General features: G+C 40.3%; 1 protein-coding gene across 2 annotated transcripts in view; it reads left to right on the forward strand.

Moving 5' to 3' along the window:
• plpp3 (phospholipid phosphatase 3) overlaps positions 1-6,687 on the forward strand; it is a 40,100-nt gene extending 33,413 nt beyond the window's left edge. For both annotated transcript variants that reach the window (XM_039692588.2, XM_039692587.2), the window contains exon 6: positions 4,803-6,687. In XM_039692588.2, the coding sequence (XP_039548522.2) occupies positions 4,803-4,931 (129 nt within the window). In that variant the 3' untranslated portion in view covers positions 4,932-6,687. The remainder of the gene's footprint in view (positions 1-4,802) is intronic.
• The last annotated feature ends 7,043 nt before the right edge of the window (positions 6,688-13,730 follow it).

A 13,730-nucleotide genomic window follows, 5' to 3' on the forward strand; every position in this document is an offset into this window, starting at 1 on the left:
TTGTTTATTTCCTCTATCAACAGTGTTTACCAGAAATGTATTACATCACCTAAAAGGTGAATTTTAATTCTTCCTTTATATGCAGTAAGTGGTACCACAATAAGGTCAACGCACATCCACAGGCTTAGACAAACAAGAAAAACAGCTTCCTGGTGCTGACTGAGCATTTGAGCACAATGGAGTGAGTTGCTGTGGAAGAACACTTTCAGACAGAGGGCTGTAACACAGGAAGCACTCACCCCATGACACAGGTTCATTTGCTGCCTGTGATTATTGTGAGAGACGACTCGTCATGTTGGACTGTACCGCTGAATGCCAGATTTCAGCCGATGGCAAATGTGATAACACTTAATTCAAAGCGTTATCATCTTAGGGCGTCATATAGTGACTCTTTTGAAAATTTGTCTAAATCCAACGCACATGGCACCCTTTAGCGTCAATATAACACGCACAAAGCTTTGTTCGGTTATGGCTAGGTTTAGGGTTAGACCACTAGGAGGCGCCTTTTGGTCCACATATATCTGCATCTCATATTGACGCTAAAGGGTGCCATGTGCGTTGGATGTAGACGAAATGTCAAAAGCGTCAGTATATGACGCCTTGGGATGAGAACGGGCTGCATAATTACATACATCTAATTCCAGATTTGGAGATATCGACAGAAGCCTTGTCAACCCTGTGTAACATAAATTGTTCAAAAATTCTCAAAAAAACATGAATTTTGAGAATTACAACACATATGGTACTAAAAGAACCATATCATTCAAATTGTATTAGTCTTACTCGCATACATTGGCTGCAAAAAGTATTTTACACTTATAATGTTGATTGGAATTGAAAAAAATGGCATAAAAAATGCAGCTAGGATTTCCTGAAATGAATGTAAAGTATACAGTGACAATTTTCAGGTGTTAAAGGATTGCATAATGGTGCCTGAGAATTTTACAACTTGAACATTTTACTTTAAAATGTACTGATAACCAACATAATAATAAAACAGATGGTAACCTGTGTTCATCGTAAGTGTTCTGCCCATAAATCATGGCCAATGCTCATATATAGACGGTGCACTGAGTCATGCACACAAAGACTAATGAACAACAACAAAAAACATAAATGAGAGGAAAAAGGTATTTATATAGAATATGTGATGCCACGCTGGGAATGCCCTTTTATTGGTCATAGTTTTTACTTACAAAACCACAAATTTGTAAAATGGCATATAATGTGAAATTTGTTCTGTATATTCTTAAGTTTTTTTACTGTAGCATTTTCAGTTTTTCCTTTAAAAATTACAATTTAGGGCATTCATTTTGCTTTACAAATGAATATTCACTTGCCATTTAAAAGCCCATATCAGACATCCTTCCTCTTACGTTGAAATCCTTCGTAATAGCAAACAAGCAGAGATTCTAGATCCAGTTTCCTGATGTCATTCCAGTGTGATGTAAAGGTCACTCTGGAAATGTCATGATCTTTCTGGCATGCTTTCACTCATATGGGCAGGAGACCCTCACAGGAGGCCCTATAGGATGAACTCGTCCACTGTAACCTTTGGATAAAGCGCTCTTTGTATGCGAGGATGGAGTCTTTCACTGAGAGGATATCTAAGGAACAGCTGCGGGAAAGATGATTCCAGAACTCCGATGGCCTCTCTAAGGCTTTCTGTTCACTTTCTATCTCTTTCCACGCACACGCTTACAAACCTGTTGATAGTCATAGTTTGCTTACTCAGGCCTGTCACTCACATAACCAAATAGGAAATCCCTTCTCTTTTTTTTTAACTCTGTGTGCAAGTCTATGTGTGCTTTTTCTTACCCCTTGGCATCGTCCAAGGGCAGTGCATCACTGCGGCCGGGCTGACAGCAAGACCTGAAGCGTGTCAGGACAATTTAGCTGACCTCTTTTCCTGTCATACACTGGCCCCATACTCTTCACACACTCATAAAGAGCATGTGTTTACGCATTGGCAGGCTTTCTGGAATCGGTGATTCCACGTTGCTGTGGTCCAGCTCAGCTGTTCTGCATGCTTCAGTAACATTCATGGTGTGTAGACGGCTAAATATCCCGTAGGCCTCTCTTATGCCTGCATAACTGTGAAAGCATCCCGTCTTTGGCATGAAAAGCCCGTGGTTCAGACTTGTATATTTTCAGCTCTTTGTAAATCCGTTGGGTGCAAACCTAGTATAATGCCAAGGGCACACTTCCTTTCTTCCCCTCCCCGGTTTCCTGTTTTGCCAGTGATGTCATTAGAATGTAAAGAGAGGTTTGTCGGGCATCTCTCCTTGACAGCAAAGTTCTTCCCACGCCAAGTGAGACCATTAATCCTGACCTCACTCCCCACGCCCTCATAGTCGAAGGCTGAAACAAAAGAACTGAGGGGTTTCCTCTTTATCTTTACTACTGACTCAAGGCATTGGCCGCTCTTATCAGCGTGTGACCTCATATCCGTGTCACACGGGCGATGAAATGCCAGCCTTTATATCATCTGACATTTCAAAAGCCATATTGCTCATATGTGGCCATTGGAAATTCCAACAATGCTTCCAAAATATGTGTCTGAATAGGGGTAACTGAGATGTTTAATAATATGCTGGTTAAAGGGATACACATGTGTCTGTGAATGGCTATAATGATCGACACTTCAAAAACATGTAGTCTTCACCGAGTGCTTACACAGAGACACAGCGGAGCGTCTATCAGTGGATTTGTTTTTCTTTGGTTCCCCCTTTAGTGATCACTATAACCCCTTAATTTTGTCACATTAGAATCTATGTTAGTTACTTAGTTATGGTCGTGTTATGTAGGGAGCTGTTCATGAAAACAGTGTTTGTTTTTCTGGGATGTAAGGGATGACTTTGCAATCGAAGGAGTAGATGAGTTAAATTAAAGGGATACTCCACCATTTTTTTCATATTAAACGATGTCATTCCCTTAATTAAGACGAGTTGATGCATTCCTCTCTCGTCTCAGTGTGTGCACTCAATCGCTCTGGCGCGCGAGAAACTTTGATAGCACTTAACTAGCCCAGTTCATTCATTAGGATCCAAGCAGAGAAGCGACCAAACGGCGGAATACCACAGCAAGTGCTTGGGAGCATATGGACTCGGCGCACTAATATCATCACTCCGGAGAGGGAGAGAATTTTTCACGAGTGATGATATTACTGCGCTGAGTCAAAGTGCTTCCAAGCATTTCCTGTGGTATTCCGCCATGCATTATAGTTATCCACTTTACACGCTTAGAAAAGTGCAACGTTTTATTTTGTGTCGCCATTCTTGGTTTAGTTACACTGCTTGTGTAACTGTATTTAAATAGGGGAAACGTGGAGGTGTTTGGCTTCTCTGCTTGGATCCTAATGAATGAACCTGGCTAGTTAAGTGCTATCGAAGTTTCTCGCGCACCAGAGCGATTGAGTGCACGCACTGAGACGAGAGAGGTATGCATCAACTCGTCTTACTGTAATTAAGGGAATGATATAGTTTAAAGGGTTAGTTCACCCAAAAATGAAAATTCTGTCAGTATTTACTCACCCTCATGTTGTACCAATCCCCGTAAGACCCCGTAAGATATTTTTGATGAAATCTGAGAGCTGGATCACTCCTGCATACTAGTCCATAGGCTTCTTGAGGAATTGAAACTTGCCGGCCTCGAAAAGTTATTAAAGACATCGTTAAAATAGTCCAAGTGACTACAGGGGCTCAATCTTAAGTTTATCAAACGTCGAGAATACTTTTTGTGCGCAAAAACATAAAATAACGACTTTATTTCAACTATTCATTTACTTCTCTCTCTGCCTTGAGTCAGGTTACTAGTTTAACAGCGTAAGCTTCTGTTGTTGTACGTCACACGCATCACACACATGACCAGCGTCGGCCAATAGTGAGTCTACGTGTGACGTAGCTCTACGCAATCACACTACGTTAACTGACTACAGGCCCATAGAGAAGGAAGTGAATAGTTGAAATAAAGTTGTTATTTTTGTTTGTTTTTGGGCACAAAAAGTATTCTCGTCGTTTGATAAACTTAAGATTGAGCCACTGAAGTCACTTGGAGTATTTTAACGATGTCTTTAATAACTTTTCGAGGCCGGCAAGTTTCAATTCCTCAAGAAGCCTATGGAATAGTATGCAGGAGTGATCCAGCTCTCAGATTTCATCAAAAATATCTCAATTTGTGTTCTGAAGATGAATAAAGGTCTTACAGGGTTGGAACAACATGAGGGTTGACAGAATTTTCATTTTTGGGTGAACTAACCCTTTAATATGAAAACAAACGGTGGAGTATCCCTTTAATTTAACTCCTCTACTCCTTCGATTGCAAAGTCATCCCATCCATCCCAGAAAAACAAACACTGTTTTCATGAACAGCTCCCCTACATAACATAACCATAACCAAGTAACTAATATAGATCTAATGTGACAAAATTAAGGGGTTATAGTGATCACTAAAGGGGGAACCAAAGGAAAAAAATATCCACTGATAGACTGATAGAATAAGCACTCGGGGAAGACTACATGTTTTTGAAGTGTTGATTATTATAGCCAATCACAGACACATGTGTTGAGCGCATGAACTTAATGGCCAATCAGAGGTCTTAAAGAATCCGTTCAACAGCATTCAAAATGCCAAAGGCTTTTTATATATTTTTAACACCACCACATCACTGACAGCCATTTGTTATTTGTGTATTACAATCACATTCTGTGGATAACGTGATTTAATTTGCATCCTTTGTTTTCTGGGAAGACATTGGTTCTCAAATAAATGATCTATTTCTGTTTTTCTATCTCTTCTTCCAGGCCTTTTATGTATCGGACCTCTTCAAACCCAAAGCCAAGGCTGCCACTCCACCTCCCTCGCCAATCAAGAAAGAGCTCCTCCCCTCTTCTGACATCATAGAGAGGAACAACCATCACAACATGGTGTAGGAGTGAGGGAACGGGAGGATCCGTCTGTTATCTCCCCGTCCCTCACCCCCTCCCCCCCATCCCCTGAAGAAACCAGAACAACCACCTGTGACAGAGGAGCTACGGCCTAGCTGACACCTCCTCTCTCTCATCTGACAGTAGAATGTAGGGACAGGACAGAGACAATCCTATTGACTCTTATTAAGACTTTATAAAGACCTCACTATCCTAGAGCCCAATCTGGAAGGCAAAACCGACACAAAACTAACAGAAAAAAGTGATTTCTCTCTCGAAATGTTGCGTAATTTGTTGCGGAGAATGAATTCAGCTCGGGCAAACCGGCCCTTTGACGAAAATAATACACAGAAATGTAAGAATGCGTTAACGAGCGACAACGAAAGGAAGGAGAGGGTGAATGTGAGGCTGGTCATGTGACCAGCGCTTCACTCTTTCTGACCGTCTCTTTCCATTGTCTCTGTGGCCTTTCAGTAACCGCATAGGACAACAAATTCCTTATTAATAGGAACGATTCGTTTTACCTGCGATGTAATTAGCACAGATGTATTAACAATATAAAGAAGAATAACTTATAGCACTATATCCAAGTTCATTGTTAAATGTCACCACTCGCTATCTGAGAAGTGTAGCTTTGAGAAGCTTGATGAAGGTGTGTACACGAGATCAACACCCATCAAAGCTGATCTTGTTACCCGAACAGTGGCCTAACTGCATTTTAACGGGTTTTAAATGGCGGGTGGGTGGGTACGGGACTTTTTTTTATATATAGATAAAGACTGATTTCAAATAGATTTTTATTTTAGTAAATGATTTCACGATGCCCGAACTCTGGGGGCGTGGCTGAGCCGTGCCGCCTCGCTGTCATCTGATTGGTCAGAGCTAACACAGGGGGCGGAGTTAGAAGTTGGGGAGGATGGTGTAGAGTTGTGTCTCGCCACCACGGTCGCTGGGATTGATTCTCACTGACTGCACTGGCACATAATTTTTTTTATTTTTTTTTTTTTGGAACTGGGAACGAGCATCTTCCGCTGGCTGGTTTGAACTCTTTCCCTTCCGACTACATAATCACTCAACTCTAGTTGTGTGTTTTTTACCCTTAATGCCACCTGTGCCCTCTGCCTGTCCTGGCAAGAGTCAAACTACCCCAAACCCTGACGGGGTTAAGGGGATGTGGGGTCCTTCAGCAGGACTCTCCGTCTCACGTTTGTGTGTGTTTATATGTGTCGCGTGTGTTTCTGCAGCCAGTCCTGGTGCAGTTTGCCGTTACCATGTGAAGAAACTTAAGAAAACTGTGGACTTTTTTTTTTTTTATATATATATATATATGCCTTTTCTTAGCCTTTGTGATCCTATCGTGATGATGTCTACTGTCCCCACTAACAGCTGTACAATAATGCCTGACTATTACAGAGAACACATCCATACAACACAACTCAAGCTCTAAATGTGTTGCACATCCCTCCCATTGTATAGTCCGTCCTATCATTTCAACAGACCGTTTTATTTCTCTCTCAGAAGTATATAAATAATGTATAGATCACTAAAATTAACTATGTAAGATATTATTTCTGAACGTGTTTAGATATATCCACTATGAATCTAAAAGGCAATGTGTCATGACCTGTGTTATTTACAAAGTGCTGCTTTTATGAGCATTGATTGACAGATTTTTGTATTTAGGTAACTAAACTATTGTAGATTTGTAATAGTACGTTTTTAATAAGCGTTGAATAAAACACATTCAATTGTATCAAATTCACTTTTAGTATTTTTGTATTGTCTCATTTTGTACAAAATAAATAATAGCAAAATGTGTTGTTTTTTTTCTGCTAAATGTACTTAGCTCTAATACATGTGCTTTTAAATAAAAGCTCATTATAAACAACAAAAAAGTGTTTGGTTTCTTATTAAAGCTACACTGTGTGATTTTTACCCCCATCTAGCGGTGAAAAGGTATATGACCATCCAGTGAATATTAGTTTCTGTTCCTCTCAGTTCCGATTTCGTTTTAACTCCTACGGTGGCCAATGCAGTCCAAGATTAACATGGCTTCCAGTTCGACCTCGTCCATTAGTGTTAACTCAAACGTAAACGCGAAAGGCGAAGCTTTAATTAATGGCTAATGTGCTTTCAAGATGGAGGGGCAACATGGCGACCGACATTAGAACCCTTTACCCGTATGTATTTTCAATGGTATATTATACACTCACAAGAATACTTTATTACTTGAACAAAGTAAATATACATTAATGTGCACATATATTTTTGAAAGAACTAAGTGTTTTTAGCTAAGAATAAACTAAAAGAATTGCACAGTGTAGCTTTAAGCGAAATTGTCCTGTTTTCAATGAGTAAAACCCATTAAAATGTCAAACAGAACATTGTTTCTTTTTAAAACTGAGTTTTCAGCATCATTCCACCAGTCTTCAGTGTCACATGATCCTTCAGAAATCACTCGCTGATTGGCTGCTCAAGACACATTGCATAGTATATTTTTGTAGAAACCATGATACTTTTTTCAGGATACAAAGTTTTTTTTTTATTTTTTTTTTAAAGTGTTCAATGAGCAAATCACTATAGTTTCGAAAAGAACATTTTTATGGCGTATTGCGTGTGTTGCTTAACAACCCGTCATAAAAAAGTTTGAGAAAGAAGCTAAATGAATTGTCTTGGAATGAAATAATAAGATTTTAGTACCATCAGCATGTTTCAATCAGGGCTGGGCGTATTTGTTTTCCTAGGACTAAGACTGACTTCATATTTTGGCTGTGTTGAGGAGCCATGATCGTATTTTCTAATGTTAGGCTCCCTGACGGTGGGACGCTGTCATTTTCACCTGTTATGAAGTCTTGAAACATCACTCATAGCTGAAACATCTCTACAAAATGCAACTAACCAATCAAATTGAACAGTTTAATGAGGGAAAATGAATGCTGCCAAAGGCTGGTGCTTTGAATTGTGGGTACGTTACATCAGTGGGTTGGGTTCGGGCCACGCTTTTGAGGTCTTTCTGATGGATCGAGGCGATGGCACTGAGAGCAGTTCTGGTTCTGTGGTCATGTTTGGCTGAGGGAAGGGAGCCGGGGAGGCCTGTAGGCAGGACTGATGCCAGTACCGAAAGAACACGAGGGAGGTTCTGTTACTCCTACAGCCTTGAGCCTCAGCACAGGCTTTTTTTCTAAGTTGCAAAGGCTGGGCTATTTTACTGGTTTTGCACTGACATCTACTCTAAGCCTTTTAAATGGGCCTTCAGGCTGAAACTTTCCACCTTAATTCGCCTGTTTTGAAGCCAGATTATAATGCAACAACAAGGGTTGGGGTCTTTGATCAATATTTCTATGTGAATAAATTCATATGGAATAGTTTTACAGTTTCTTTATGAACTTTTTGACGCGTCAAAGTGGTAGTTGCTTAGCTGTCAATGGAGGAACAGAAAGTGCCCCAGTAGTCAATCATTTTAGCCCTTTAAATTCACGTTTGATCACCAAAATGACATATGTAAAGGGGACATATCATGCTAAATCCACTTTTTTAGCCCTTAAACCACAAAAGCAGATGTGATGAAACCAGCCCCAATGCTGAGTAGATAAACTTCCGAATTACATCCGCCGTCACTGTTTGAGTTTTATGACCATATTGGTTTATGCAGGGTGGTGTATGTGACCTCCAGCATACAGTACGGTCTTATTATACATCACTCCTGTAACAAGAAAAGCACTGTAACCAACGGAGGAGCTGTCCAGCTGGAGCTGCCATGGTGGGGTTTGGGAATCGGACCGGATCGAGGGCAGACCCAGCAGGAAGGACGTCCAGGGTCTCTGAGGGTCTTTTCACTCTACGGCCCGCCGTGAGGAGGGGCGACAGGGCTGGGCTCCGCTATCCACTTCCTTTAGGGAAATGGAGCACATTCCTGAATCCAAGCTAGAAATGCAAGAATAGGCACAAAGAGGACAGAGAGAGAGAGAGAGAAAGAGAGGTGGGCATCATCTGCACAACCAATTAAAGTTGAATGGAAAGGTCAAAGGTGACGGTATACAGTAACTACATATTCAGACATGAGGGGCAACCCGGTCTCATCCCAAGACGTCATATAACTGACGTTTTGGGACGTCTTTTGACCATACGTCAATATTCGCCTTTTTAGGGCCCCCTTAAACGTCGGTAGATGAGGTTATGGGATCCTAACTCTACCCCATACCTAAACCTAACCCGTCACCTAACTGACGTTAAAGGTAAAGCGTCAGTTGTATGACGGCCCGGGATCGCCATCTACCGACGTTTAAGGGGGCCCTAAAAAGGCGGATATTGACGAATGGTCAAAATACGTCCCAAAACGTCAGTTATATGACGTCTTGGGATAAGACTGTGTTATGAGGGGCATTTTAGAGATTTTTTCCCCCCATAAATATCAAGTTGGGGGAAGTTGTCACCGGCGTTATTCTTGTGTTATTTATACCTTTTATAGTGTTTATTTTGAATTAGCTTTTATTTTAATATTTTCAAATTTAATTGAAAATTTTTATGTAATTTTAGGGTCAGGGTTAGAGTTACCGTAAAAATACACCATAATAACACTGTTTGTTATAAATATCATAAATACATACTTTTTTTTTTTTTTTAAATCTGTGTTCAGTGAACTGCACCTTTTTCCCCCTGGACATAAAAATTTAAGTTGAAATGACTTAAACATCCAAGTCGATTGTAGTTATATGCACAAACTAACTTTCAACATAAACCTATAGCCTGAAAAACATTCACTGGAGTAAAAAGTGTAACAACAATCTTCCTAAAAGATGAAAGGGTTATTTATGGAGAGAAAAATGAGTTATTGGGGTTTGACACACAGCACAATTTTCATGGTAAATCCATTATGAATGGTGGCAACATTTCCAGACACTAATCCACACACACACACACACACACAAGCATTTACGGTTATCCCCCCCCCACCCCCCCCCCACCCCCTCTTCTTAGGAAGGCACATGTGTAGGCAGCTCTCAGAGGAATTAATCAAACTCTGATTTCTAAGGGATTATCCTGCAGCTCAATTACATTTTCTCAGATTTACAGTTTTAAAACAATATCCCAGAATTTCCGGTTGGCTTTAAACATAATAAAGCAATCCAAAGAACATCCTTATGATTGTCAAAGACAGGATTGGCCCACTTTAGGCTGCTCTCATTTTTGTCATACAGAGTCGAGAATTTTGCCAGGAAATTTGGTATCCTTATCAGATTTACTATTAAAATAAACATCTGCAGATGATGAGGATCATGTTGCTCATTTACTGTAAATGACGAGGGTTATTTTGAAATTAAAGTTTTGTTTTGATTTAATTAGACGTGGATTATACAGTTTATCATTACACCTGAAAATGCTCATGAAGTTTTTCTTTTCTGACTGTTTGAACTATAGGCAAGGTTGTATGTAATGTAATGGTTCATATCATATCTATTCAAAAAGATGTTCTATAAACATACAGTGGAGTATGTTCAGGTTCAAGCGGAAACTCATGTGGTATCAGGTTGTGTTTTGCACTTTCGTTGCAGAGGTCTTTCACACAGAATGCATTTTTATATTTCACTGTTCTGCTTTTCCATGTTTTCCAGGTTAAACAGCTTGTTTCCGTCTCTGTACAGACTTTCAGAAGGATCTCAGCATCATAAACAAGTGGATGGTTCATTTTAAAGGCATCCCGGATCGTGTCAGAGGATTGCATTTTTTTTCTGAGCATTTTGTTTCATACAGTAAATGAGGCAGGTGGTGTAATGGTGTGGGGGATGTTTTCTTGGCACACTTTAGGCCCCTTAGTGCCAATTGGGCCTCGTTTAAATGCCACGGCCTACCTGAGCATTGTTTCTGACCATGTCCATCCCTTTATGGCCACCATGTACGCATCCATGATGGCTACTTCCAGTTAGCCATGTTAGATGACTTTCAAATTGGTTTCTTGAACATGACAATGAGTTCACTGTACTAAAATGGCCCCCACAGTCACCAGATCTCAACCCAATTGAGCATCTTTGGGATGTGGTGGAACGGGAGCTCCGTGCCCTGGATGTGCATCCCACAAATCCCAAAAATTAATTTAGCACTCGTGTATAATTGTAAAGGTGGTATGTAATGAATTTAACATTAATTGAAGGTCTCTGTCTGTGTGTATACATCAATTTGAAACACATCCCCAAAAAACAGACATATCCTCACATTGTAAAGAATATGCTTTAGTGACTGGCAGGACATGAAGGAAAAATCATAAAATACATATTCAAACCCAAAGCTACACAAACAACAACATCAAAAATCTCTTTTTTATTTTATTTTTTTATCAAATCTGATAAGCAACAAGAAAACATTCAACCTTTAATACTGTACGATTTTATATATCGTTCATAAAGAGATTGGTACGTTTTTTTTGTTTGTTTGTTTGTTTTGTTTTTTTGAAAGAATTCTCAAATTATCACCCAGGCTGCATTTAATTGATCAAAATACAGTAAAATCATATTTTTTTTAAATTTTCTTTTCATTTAAAATTACTGTTTTCATTTTAGGTATAATTTTGAATGTAATTTATTCCTGTGATGCAAAGCTGAACTTTTAGCATCATCACTCCAGTCTGTCACATCACATGTGTTAGATATAAAATCCAAGATGGCTGCCGCAGCATGTGGAGTTGCTACAGGCAGGAGCAAAATTTGAACAAAACCTGAAATCTACCGCACAGATACAGGGCAAGTGATTGTGGAAGATGAGTTTTTGAACTTCTTGTATGCCAAGCTCAAAACTATGAAGCAAGATGAGAATGTTTTGATCACTGGGGACTATTTTGGATCAGAATGGATTGTAAACTCCACTAAACTGCTGTATGAACTGTGTCCAGGCTCTACTCGCAAGCTTGTGGCTCACACTGGGCCTTAAAAAGACTTAAAGAACATCAGGAGTTGCCTTCAGCTCCTTAATGAAGCTGGTGAAAATGTTCCTCGGTTTGTTTCTCACTATCTTGATGAACTTCCACCTGTGAATTTCGACAGCCTTGATGTTTCTTAGATCGAACTACTAAGTGTGGATATTACAACTATGAAACAGGCTGGTTCTTTGCAGGCAAACACCTGTAACGATCTGTGGATTATCAATGCGGACATAAACCAACTCTTGAGTGCTATTGAGCAGCCTAGAACCAGGCTGGCGAGAGGGCCTGTTCTCCAAACTAGCAAACAGGCAATGACTCAGAGAGTGGCCACTCCTCAAGTCTGGGAGAAGACCCTAGATGACATGGAGGGTCAGACCAGCGAAGGAGATTCAAGCCAGGTGGAGAATTCTGCTGTATGCCTGGGCAGGCTAACCAGTGCTGCAAAAGAAGACTCTCATTGAAGTGGAGTGACGTGGTAGCTAACTCACCCTGGAACTTGGTCCAGGTCAAGAGGAGCAACAACTGCAGGAAACAGGTCCTTGAACTTCGCCTGAATCCTCATAAAGGTAAGAAAACTGAAACACGACATCTTGCCTGGATCATGTAATCTGTACAGCTCATGAAAGTCTGGAAAAAGTTGAAATTTTGTATGACTTGATTACAACTGATCACCTACCTGTCTCTATGATTATAAATGTTGATAACTTACCTGACCATAGTAGTTTGACAGGAGAGGGGGCCAATATGGTCAAAGTGGATTTGGGATAAACTAAATAGAGAGGATGTATTGTACTACTGCGGGAGGTCGGATGCTCTTCCAAGGGAAGTACAGCTACCCATGGGTGCTATTTTATGTTCAAATATTAATTGTGATGATGTCACTCACTAATGACGTAAATGTGAAATGTACAATGGTATAGTGATGGCTATGGATGATGCTAGTCGGCTTTTACACACACACACACACACACACACACACTAGAAAGGTTAAGAATATCAAACCTGGCTGGAATAAGTATGTAGTTGACCACCATGAAGCTGCTAAGATGGCTTATAGGTCTTGGGTTATAGCTGGTAAACCCAAACAGGGGCCAGAGTTAGAACACACACACACAAAAAAAACTAACCAGGGCTAGATATAAATATGCAGTGTGCTTTGTTGGAAAGCATGAGGAAGCCTTAAGAGCTCACTCTATGGCTGGAAACTTGATTGGCAACACTGTCACTGAGTTCTGGAAGGAGGTGAAAGTTACAAATAGGGCCAAGAGAATATCGCCTTGCCACATTGAAGAGGTATCTGGTGCAGAAAATATAGCAGAGCTGTGGAGGCAGCACTAGCTCTGTTCAATTGCATTAAAAGTAAGCCCTATTGTGTGGTGGAGTTAAGGGAGGATGTTACCTGACCAATGAGGTTTATAATGCTATAGATCAGTGTCTCCGGCACTGTTTAACTTGTATATGGATAACCTCTCAAAGCAGTTGGGGATATGGAAGACAGGATGTGTAATAGGGAACACTCTGTTAAACCACCTGATGTACGCAGATGATTTAGTTGTTATGTCCCCCAGTACTGTTGGGTTCCAGCAGTTGTTGGATATAGGCTTCAAGTATGGGGGTCAGTTTGATGTACAGTACAATGCAAGGAAGAGTGTTGTGTTGGTTTGTAGGACTAAGGAAGATCAGAAGCTGCACTTCTCTATGTTTTACCTGTCTGGTCAATGTATCTGTGTATCTAACTGTGCAAAATATCTTGGGCATATCATTACTGACAAGATGGAAGATGATGCTGACAGGAATAGGCAAAGACGAATGTTGTATGTGCAAGCGAATATGTTACTGCTGAAGAAGCCCAGGAGCAGCAGTGCAAGTAAGCTTTTTTGTGACTTGAGGGT

Source organism: Pimephales promelas, chromosome 13 (genome assembly GCF_988280905.1).
Source record: "Pimephales promelas chromosome 13, fPimPro1.hap1.1, whole genome shotgun sequence".
NCBI classification, from domain to species: domain Eukaryota; kingdom Metazoa; phylum Chordata; class Actinopteri; order Cypriniformes; family Leuciscidae; genus Pimephales; species Pimephales promelas.